General features: G+C 36.9%; 1 protein-coding gene across 1 annotated transcript in view; it reads right to left on the bottom strand.

Annotated features, from left to right (window-relative positions):
* The window catches only part of NEB (nebulin), a 130558-nt gene that overhangs the window by 66513 nt on the left and 53089 nt on the right, over nucleotides 1-10956 (bottom strand). The window contains 15 exon segments of the mRNA XM_009884033.1: nucleotides 26-357; nucleotides 738-845; nucleotides 1024-1128; nucleotides 2179-2382; nucleotides 2806-3117; nucleotides 4066-4173; nucleotides 4675-4779; nucleotides 5257-5460; nucleotides 5871-6182; nucleotides 6741-6848; nucleotides 7550-7654; nucleotides 8421-8624; nucleotides 9305-9616; nucleotides 10533-10640; nucleotides 10737-10841. Coding sequence (XP_009882335.1) covers nucleotides 26-357; nucleotides 738-845; nucleotides 1024-1128; nucleotides 2179-2382; nucleotides 2806-3117; nucleotides 4066-4173; nucleotides 4675-4779; nucleotides 5257-5460; nucleotides 5871-6182; nucleotides 6741-6848; nucleotides 7550-7654; nucleotides 8421-8624; nucleotides 9305-9616; nucleotides 10533-10640; nucleotides 10737-10841 — 2732 coding nt within the window.

Genomic DNA, 10956 nt, shown 5'->3' on the forward strand with positions numbered 1-10956 from the left:
TTAAATAGCACCAGTAGTAACTGCCACATCTCTACACATACGCACATCGCTCTGTAGGTCGTAGGCCTTCCTTGCATGGATCACGTCGTTCTGGTCGGGCAGACAGGTCCACTGGTGAAGGTACTGGCGGTAGTCAACATCGCTGACTAGTGTCTGGCACTCCTTGGCTGCCTGCACTGACATCGCGTCCACTGGTATGTGGACCTGGGCCTTTGAGTCGTGGTACGCCTTCCTGTAAATTCGGTCATTCTGCAGCGTCATGGCACGCGCAGCCCACGACAGTTTGGGATCCTCCTGGGCACTTCGGCACCCAATGTAGTGGCCTTTCTCCTTCTCATGTGTTTCTTTGTACTTGTACTAGAAATGCAAAAATAAGTTTGAAAAGAAGTAGTGAAACCGGGATGAATTTCTCATAATTTCATATTGCTACTGATCACAAATATATTTTTTATGTCATGAAATATACTCATTTAGGATTTAGAAATGCCTAATGCATTCTTGCTCCACAACTTTTATTTTCATTGCGGTTTATTATTTTCTAATATATGCTTAATGTCAGGAATCATAATTCAATGTTCCTTTTGAATACTGTTGCCCATTTTCTCCCTGCAGTGAATTCTTTTCAGTAGGCTTTCAAGAGGAATCTGAAATACCATAGATTTTTATGTTGTACATAGCTTACTACTTCATTCTTGTTTCTCAAGCTAGCTGAAAATAAATGTAAAGGAAGAACATACATCACTCGCAATATCTCTTGATGCCTTCGCACTTCGGATTGGAATCGCATCAGCTCTCATGTCATAACCCTTCTTTTTGGCCTCTTCCCAGGCTTGTATATAAAGTTTCTACACAAAAGAAGACAGAAAACGGCTTCTTAATATTCTGAAAGATGGAATTTCTACATTTAATAATTTTTTCTTAAAATTTTCATGAATGCATATTTTAGAAGATCATTATGGTTAAAGAAATGCTTACTTAATTTTGGAATTACCATTACTTTAGTATATGTTTCAATGTTCTTACATGGCTAATGTTAGCTGCATTGGCCTTTGCTAACAAAATGGTCGGTGTGTCAGGCATGACGTGAATTGACTTTTTGTCTGCATCCCAGGCTTCTGTGTATAAACGCTAGGAGAGAAGAAAACACATTTCTTTAAAAAGTTTCTTTATGTGTGTCACGATGGAAAGATTGCTAGTTTGAGAGCAGTAGTTAACAAAAATATATCCATGATGGAAAAGAAAAGTAATCTTGAAGCAGAACGAGACCTATACAACAAAACTAATATATTTGTCCAAAGAAAGTATTTTACAAACTGCAGGGGGTAGTTCAAGCAAGCTTTAAATACCCTGACATAGCAAAGCTTCTCACTGAACAGCTCAGGAAGGAAACTGTCCTTCCTCATCATTTCTCAGGCTAAGTTGGCACAGCAATAGGTTGATTTAGGATTGCTGTAGGAGGAAAACTCTATTCGTTATTCTGCTGTATCTGTATGAGTTGTTTGATGTTTCTTATTAAAGAAGAGTAGGTACTTTGTGACTTTCCTCCTCCAGGTCTGAGATAAATTGCAGAAGCTTCACTTTCAGAGAACAGAAACTATTTCCTCATAACTTGTTCATCATACAGTATGACATTCAGTCACAAATACATTACTATAGCAGCTGCAGTAAAAGCCTCGATATTCTGCTACATCCTATCTTATAGCATGGTCATGGCACCACCACCACTGGACGTACCCTAATACCTTGCCGAAAAATTGTTTCTGCAGATTTCACAGTATTGTCTAAGAACTGCAAAGAATTTAGCCTGTTCTGTCAGAGATGAGCTTTGTATAGAGAAGAAGCATTAGCAAAATAGAAAAAAAATACCAAACAAACATCTAAAAACAGGAGTTCAGCTGGGATGGGAGAAGAGGGAAATTCACCAAAATTTTTAGTATTACTCTTGAAAAATATGTGACTTAGGTGACGTTTTTTTCTGCACAATTTTATTAAGTGTTCAGTTCATACAAAGCCCTGAGATAAGAGCTCTCCTGTGCAAAGGCTGAATTTGGACATTCCATTTCTCTAAGTCCACAACAAAAGTGTTTAGTCTTACTGTGTATTTTTCACCTCATGAACACGTTCTATTAGCTGGTAACACTGGTGATTTTGAGAAAAAAAACACAACACAAATCTTACCTTGTTCATTATCTCAGCATTTTGCTTGGCTAAGACCATGGCCAAGGAATCTGTCACGCTAGTAAATTTAATTTGGTCTGCTGGTTGACGATACTTCCTTTCGCTTAGGATTTCTCCAGCTTTCTTGGCTTTCTCAACATCCATGGAACCAATAGGAACCCATCCAATACCTCTCAGCCATTCCAGGTCTGATTTGTAAACAGCCTGAAAGAATTTGAAAGTTCACTATATGTGTGCAGGTGTGATCAAATAGTAAAATAATTATACATATACATAAGCATATCCAAGTCTACATGAAAAATTGTATATATTTCTGCATAGCTGAAGGATAAGCTTTTGAAAACAATCATTATTTTTGCAGAGTTAGTAAAATAATTATTAAATATCACAAAGAATAGAGTCATTGAAGAACTCCACAAATACCAGAGTTACACACAAATTATACCTCAAGCTAAGGACTGAAAAAATAGGATTAAACATAAATTTGATGATAGAATATTAAACATTTTAACTTCTATCAGCATGTCTGATGCAAGCGACTAAAGCATATTATATATCTTTTAAAAATTATATTGTACGAGACCCAGTATATTTGATTACTGATAACAAATTTAACAATTTACTCACATCACTCTGTAGGTCATAGGCCTTCTTAGCATGGATAACATCATTCTGGTCCGGCAGGCAGATCCACTGATGCAGATAGTGGCGGTAATCAATGTCGCTGACCAGCCCTTGACATTTCTTGGCCAACACGATTCCCAGCATGTCCACTGGGCTACTGAAGTGTGTCTTGGACTTCTCAAAGGCTTTCTTGTACTCCCTGTCACTCTGGATCTTGGCTACGTGCATCGACCACATCATCTTCGGATCATCCTCTATGTTTCGGGCCCCTATGTGGTGGCCAAGCTGCTTGCGATAGCCTTCTTTGTATTTGTACTGAAATAAAGTATATTCATATTCACATGGCATATTTTTAAATTAATAAATAATTCACACAGTTTAACATAACCACTAATATTTTGTTTAGAGAAAAATATGGTTCAGGTCTTTCTACTGTTTTACTAATTTTCACATAAAAAGGATTTTTATTACAGATATCATTATCTCTGATTTTTTACATACCTATATCACACTTTCAATTATCTAAACATTTAATGTCACATACTTACTAAAAAGTTTGATATTCTACATTCTTTTAATCTTAAGATGAAAATGTAAAGATTAACGTATTTTAAAAATTTATTACAAAACACCTTGACGAAGACAGTCTGAGTCGGCCTTAATACTAACAGCTTAAATAGCAATCTCGATAGAAAAACAAGGAACGTAAAAAACTGTTATGTCTCTTAGTGATATTTTCTCATCGCAGAAGAAAAACCTGACACAGTCATTGCGGTTTTTTTACTGTTTTTGTATTCAGGCATCTTGGATTTCCATATGACACTTCAGCAGAACTATTTTTCTTCAGGAAAAGACAACAATTTAGAACCTTTAAAATTGATTTACTAATATAACTATTTTGGGGAGAGATTTTAAAGTATTTCCTATTTTGAATTATAAATTAATTTGACTAACTCCAGCATAGATTCATACGCCGTATTGATCAGCCTACTTGAACATCCATGGACATCAGTGGGACTATTACAGGGAGGACAGAAATAATCCTAACATTATTTTATTTATTTATTACTGTGATATATACCTCATGCATGAAAATGCTGGGTATCCATTCCTTTCATGTACTAAAAGCATGCAGTAGAATCACTGGATTTCATTATTATCTATTCTATATACTTAAGGTATTACTTTAACAAACAACAGAACAAATGTTCTGATTCTTTTCCATTACCAAATCCATACAGACATGATAAAAAAAGTGCTTACATCACTGGCAATCTCTCTGGATGCTCTGGCAGATTGAATAGGAATGGCATCAAAACGCAAATCATGACCCTTCTTCTTGGATTCCTCCAAAGCTAGTTTGTACATTTTCTGTGAGAAAAACATTCACATTTTTGTTTCAAAAACAAATTCACACTTCAGTTAGCAGTTATGTGTAATAAAACAAATTAAGTCCCTAAACAATATTGCTAACATTCAGACAACTTAATTATCTGAACACAGCTCTGTCTTCTCCAGAAAATAAAAAAACCGCAGATTTTAGAGATCTTGTAATTGCATTGTAGACACTTGGAAACTGGAAATCGTTTAGGGAAGGCAAAGAAAGGCATATTCTAAAAGTTACATTATTTATTACCATACCTTGCTATAGAAATGATTCCTTGTTTATGGCAGATAACATATTTTAAAAGCCCAATTACACACCCAGGAGACAAATTCTAGCGAAAAAACAACTCTGATTTTAGCAGTGGAGCTGGCAAATTGTGAAACTAAACAACTCTACATTATAACAATAATAATTAAAAGGCAGAGATGACAAAATTGTACTTGTCAGAAATACTTTAATTATCTTAACTCTTCAGTTTTACTCACCTGACTGTAGTTTAATTGGTTTTGTTTAGCTAGCAGGATTTCTGGTGTGTCAGGCATGACATGAACCATGGTCTTATCTTTATTCCATGCTTCAGTGTATAAACGCTAAGAAAGAATATAAGAAGAGATTAATATTGCATTCTTAAACAAGTTAATACCTCATTACTCAGGTAAAATATATAGCATACTAGGTAAAAGTATAGGAAATACAGCATGGATAAACAGTTATGTATTTAATCAGGTAGAGATACCATTTTTAAAAAGAGAATTTATCTAAGGACATTTAACAACACTTAGAAAATTGCCATATTACTTAAGAATATTGAAAACCCAAAGCATTATTACTGCTCACTGCACATACACGTCAAAGAAAAGATTAAAATGTAATATGCAGAATATCATGACAAAGTTGAGTCTTCCATTACATGGCCTAATAGTTCTGATTGAAACAAACAGAGCCCACTATTAGAAAATACATTATCTCTGAACTTCAGCATCACTTGTGGTCATTATATTTCTAGTCCTGTCTCCAGGGTTTAGGCAGAGACTGCTGACGTGTTACCTAATCGAATTCAGACTCACCTTATTCATTGTCTCTGCATTCTGCTTGGCTAAGACCATCTGTAGAGAATCAGTGACACTGGTAAACTTGATCGTGTCTGGAGGCTGACGGTATATTTTGTCACTCAAGATCTCCCCTGCCTTCTTGGCTTTTTCAACGTCCAAGGAACCGATTGGGACCCAACCAATGCCCCGCAACCACTCGAGGTCAGACTTGTAGCAATTCTATTACAAAAAAGTACACAGGTTATTTTAGTAATAATAATGCAATTATATGGTGCATTTTTCACAGTTAAGTAACCTCCCTATCAACTTTTAATTCAAATAAATTCAAAAGCCTAGCAAAAATCTTAAAAAAACCACCCGCATTTCATCTACATTAAGAGTGAAACCATTATCCAAGTTTCACAGAATGGCAAAACATAAGTAGCCCAAATTTTAGAATTACTGAATTTAATTTAAATATCAATTATTAACATATCCTATTGGAGATCTTACTTAAAAATAAAACTTGATAACACTTAAAAATAAGACTTGAAAAATCGGTTCTACCACACTGGTATGTAATGGCCTGGTCCACCTATGTAAAATATCAAATAAATTCCATACCAAAAATTAAATCAAAAAGAACTTACATCACTCTGTAGATCATAGGCCTTCTTAGCATGGATAACATCATTCTGGTCCGGCAGGCAGATCCACTGATGCAGATAGTGGCGGTAATCAATGTCACTGACCAGCCCTTGACATTTCTTGGCCAACACGATTCCCAGCATGTCCACTGGGCTACTGAAGTGTGTCTTGGACTTCTCAAAGGCTTTCTTGTACTCCCTGTCACTCTGGATCTTGGCTACGTGCATCGACCACATCATCTTCGGATCATCCTCTATGTTTCGGGCCCCTATGTGGTGGCCAAGCTGCTTGCGATAGCCTTCTTTGTATTTGTACTGGAATATAAATCAAGATATTATATTTCTATATTCCCCTAAATATCAGTTACTCATATTAAATATTTTTAATAATAAACTCTCTTTTTCTGTAACCTACAGTCAAAAAGACCCAAACTGTCCAATTCTGGGCCTGATAACATGGATTCTCACATTAAATTTTTGAGACTTGAGTTAGAACCCTAAATAGAAATTTTTAAGTAAGTTTTATTGAAAAAAAACACTCTTCACTAATATTAGTGAGAAATAATCCTCTTGTTATTAAATATATTTAATCCTTATTAAATATAATAATATACATACCGTTCAGATTTAATTAAAGATACAGGCTTATGAGCTATGAAATTAAAATGATAGCAGCATTATATTGTCCTTATAACTTCTCAACATTTAATTTTTACAATTAAGTCTTTAAATACATCTAACAATTTGCTTCCAAGAATCTATTATTTGAGATCACAGCTTAATTGAAACACCTTTCACAGAAACCAGTTGATAACTTTCAGGTTGGAGAGACCAGATGTCACCACACAAAGATACGAAAAAGTAGTTTCTTACATCACTGGCAATTTGCCGGGATGCTTTGGCAGCTTGAATGGGGATAGCATCACTTCTCAAATCATAGCCTTTCTTTTTTTCTTCTTCCATGGCCTGTTTGTAGAGTTTCTAAGTGAAGAATTAAAGAAGGGAATTCATGTAAGTTCGTTCCATATATTACATTCTGTGTGAAACAAACTGCTTGTAAGTAGAGTAGATTTTAAAAACTCTGTTAAGATTTACCCTAACCCAGCTTTACCTAACTTTCTAACTCAAAGCCCCAGATCAGTAGCTGATACAAATTCATACCAAAAGAAGATCTTTTGCTAAATACATTAGCTAACGATTTGTTTCTTTCAATACTTTAAATAGCATAACATTGACTACAATTTTAGAGATAACTAATCTTCTATACAAGTGGAGTAAAACTTTTTAAAGCCAGCTCTTACTGATGTGAATTTATGTGCCTAAACTAACATCAAACAGTGGGATCACTGCTCTTCAGAACTGTGCTGGAAATTACCTTTTCGATATTTCCAATGTTAGAATTAATTTTGTCTTCCCAACAGCATGCACACTGGCAGAAATGACTCCCAAAAATTTATTGGAGAGCCACAACTTCCCATGGAATTTATTCTCAATAATGCTCACTGATGTACGTACCCACTACTGTACAAATATGCAAACAGCGCTTTTAAAATCACAATTTTGAGGATAAATATTGGGGTTACTTAAAGAAACTGATGGTATCATGTATGTAAGGTTTATCAGAATACTGATGATCCAGCCATGAAACAGACCAGTTACATCTGGAGAACGAACACACTCACCACACTGTAGTTTTGCATGTTCTGTTTTGCCAGTGTGATTTCAGGTGTGTCAGGCATTATGTGGATTTGCGTCTTGTCTTTATCCCAGGCCTCAGTATATAAACGCTGCAGGAGAAATAACACACATTAAAGGGGGGGAAAAACGGTGACAACTTGGAGATCTCTTAAAACATAAGAATTACAGATCTGTACTTCAAGTTAAGTCTAAAAAACCCTTATTCCTTATATAGCAATAAGATTTTATATTTACTCCTCTAGATACTTAACGTCCAGGTTAAGAATTAGTAACCTAGAAAGAATTCTGTTAAAAAAAAAGTTTAGAAAAATGCACAGAATGCTAATCAAACACACAGAGAGCTGAACTCTAAGAATAAGGCCTGTTTGAAAGAGGAAGTGGTTTTATTGACATAAATAGAATTGAGATCAGGGCCCCAGATTCAGAAAAACTGTTACGTTTTAAGTACTATGCTGAATTATTTAAAATATGGATATTTCAAAGAGTGCCCTAAAACAAGTAGTTTATTAATTAGTGGATTACTAGATAAACTTGATAAATTATTAGACTTCTTAGACAATTTGCTATATTAAAAATGAGATGAAAGTTAGGTAACACATTACTAGATATACAGTGGAGTATGTGCAAAGCTTCACAATTCGTAATTCCAATTTAAATTGGTAACTTGAAAGATATTATTAAATTACACTTACTGAAAATATCTGTTATCTGTTGATTACCGAGAATATAACTTACACTTTTAAAGCCTCGCTGTGCTGAAATGTCACACAGCAACCACACAGCTGTGTTTCTAGTCCTGTCTCCAGGGTTTAGGCAGAGACTGCTGACGTGTTACCTAATCGAATTCAGACTCACCTTATTCATTGTCTCTGCATTCTGCTTGGCTAAGACCATCTGTAGAGAATCAGTGACACTGGTAAACTTGATCGTGTCTGGAGGCTGACGGTATACTTTATCACTCAAGATCTCCCCTGCCTTCTTGGCTTTTTCAACGTCCAAGGAACCGATTGGGACCCAACCAATGCCCCGCAACCACTCGAGGTCAGACTTGTAGCAATTCTATTACAAAATACAAAGACAGCCATCTCGTTAATATTGCCAGTTAAACATTTCATATATAGCATGCAATAATGCTTACTATCTGTAAGCTGCCTTCCTCCTGGTTGCATGTGCAAAACAATCTCTGTTAGCAACCTAGATTCAGACCCCCTGTCTGTCTTCAAGAGGTATCATTCACTCAAAAACATGTTGGGGAATGGTCAAAGAGTAACAGGTCTAAAACAAAACCTTGAAAGTCAGTATAAATTTTTCCTGTAACACTTATTCCCAGGAAATAAATGGTCACCCACTAAGAACAGAGGGTATTAATTTCAACCATTTTCTTCAACATAGAACAAAGGAATTATCTCCACTAAATTCATGCAACTGAAAAAAAAAAAAAGTCAAACTAGGCATTTCCTCTTTATATGCAATTAATCAGCACATAAAAGTATTAAGGTTGTCTATTATGAAGGATTATATGCAGCTAATTCTACTATTCAGCTAACTGATATATAAACTTTCATAATACTCAACAGATGAATTCACTCCTAAAAGACTTACGACCTTGCTCAGAATAGGTAAAGAAAAACACAATGTGAAAAACCACTATATGAGACAGACCGAGCAGCTTCTATAGTTTATATACCAAGGAAATTACATACACCTTGGAACTCCAACGCTAATCAGCAAGTACTTACATCACTCTGTAGGTCATAGGCCTTCTTAGCATGGATAACATCATTCTGGTCTGGAAGGCAAGTCCATTCATGCAGATAGTGGCGGTAATCAATGTCGCTGACTAGCCCTTGACATTTCTTGGCCAACACGATTCCCAGCATGTCCACTGGGCTACTGAAGTGTGTCTTGGACTTCTCAAAGGCTTTCTTGTACTCCCTGTCACTCTGGATCTTGGCTACGTGCATCGACCACATCATCTTCGGATCATCCTCTATGTTTCGGGCCCCTATGTGGTGGCCAAGCTGCTTGCGATAGCCTTCTTTATACTTGTACTACAGGGAAAACAATGTTCCGTGAGTTTTACTTGACTTTTCTTTATGCCCCTAGCAGTCCCTGTGGCACAACTTCCAGAAAACTTATTATCTGAAACCACAGAGACTGTAGAATGAGAAAGTATTCAACCGATGAACTGCAGGGTATGGCTACAAAAGGATTCATATAACATTATCTGCTTGATATGATCTTCACACTTTGGAAGACATTCCCTGGCCTGCATATTGAGAACTACTACTCAGTAACTGAGAGTAAAAAAAGTCACCAAATAATGGCAGCGATAGAAAAGTCCCAAGGTTCAATAATATCCCCTACATAAAGAATCAGTTAGTGACCTTCAAGCTCAATATCCAAATAAATTCCTATTTAATCTACTGAGGACACAAAAACCTGAAGAACAAAGAGAGACCTAGAAGTTTAACACAGATACGAAAAGCATATATGGAACACATATTGATATTAATATGTGATAATAATAAAAATATATCGACCTTCATATTGCCTCTGTACAAAAAAACTTGGTTTGGCTTTTCTTTCCTTACGTCCAGCTCAGAGGTGCAGCTGCAACATCAGGGGCGTGCAGACTGGCAACACGGAGGGCAGCACAACACCTCACAACAACAGTCTGCTGCATGAGGAGGGACACTGCTTTGGATTATGTCCATCACCCACCTCCCACAGTCACTCTCTCCACAACACCTACGCATGCCCTCGCAACACCACACACCCATAGCATGCAAGGACAGCTACAGGCAGCCCCTACAGAACCAGCACATTTACGGACCAGCTGAACGGCTACGACAGGTAAGAGCTTTGTTGCCTCCATTGGGCTAAGGCTGCAGACTCTGGGCTTCAACTGCAAGCGCCTGGAAACTCTCCAACACACACCACCCCCAAGGGCTCCCCTGTACTTACTTCACTGGCAATATCTCTGGAAGCTTTAGCAGACTTGATCGGAATGGCATCTGCCCGCATGTCATAGCCCTTCTTCTTCTCTTCCTCCATCGCAAGCTTGTACAGTTTCTGAAAGAAAAAACAAGCATTCCCCTCAAACAACACTGCTTCCTGGGCCACAGCAGCAGCCAGGGATGGACACCTAACCCCAGCTCAAACACCGACCTCACTGAAGTTCACTCTGTTCTGCTGGGCTAGCAAAATACCAGGTGTATCCGGCATAATGTGAACGCTGGTTTTATCCTTCTCCCACGCTGATGTGTATGAGCGCTGAAAAAAAAAAAGAGTGCAACATGAAATAATATCGCACAAGCACAGGGCAACAAACTCAAAGAGCCAACTAGCTCAAGGGAATGAAGCAAGGGGACCCTACAGTGCAATGACT

This window comes from Charadrius vociferus, unplaced genomic scaffold (assembly GCF_000708025.1).
Source record: "Charadrius vociferus isolate BGI_N301 unplaced genomic scaffold, ASM70802v2 scaffold434, whole genome shotgun sequence".
Classification (NCBI taxonomy): domain Eukaryota; kingdom Metazoa; phylum Chordata; class Aves; order Charadriiformes; family Charadriidae; genus Charadrius; species Charadrius vociferus.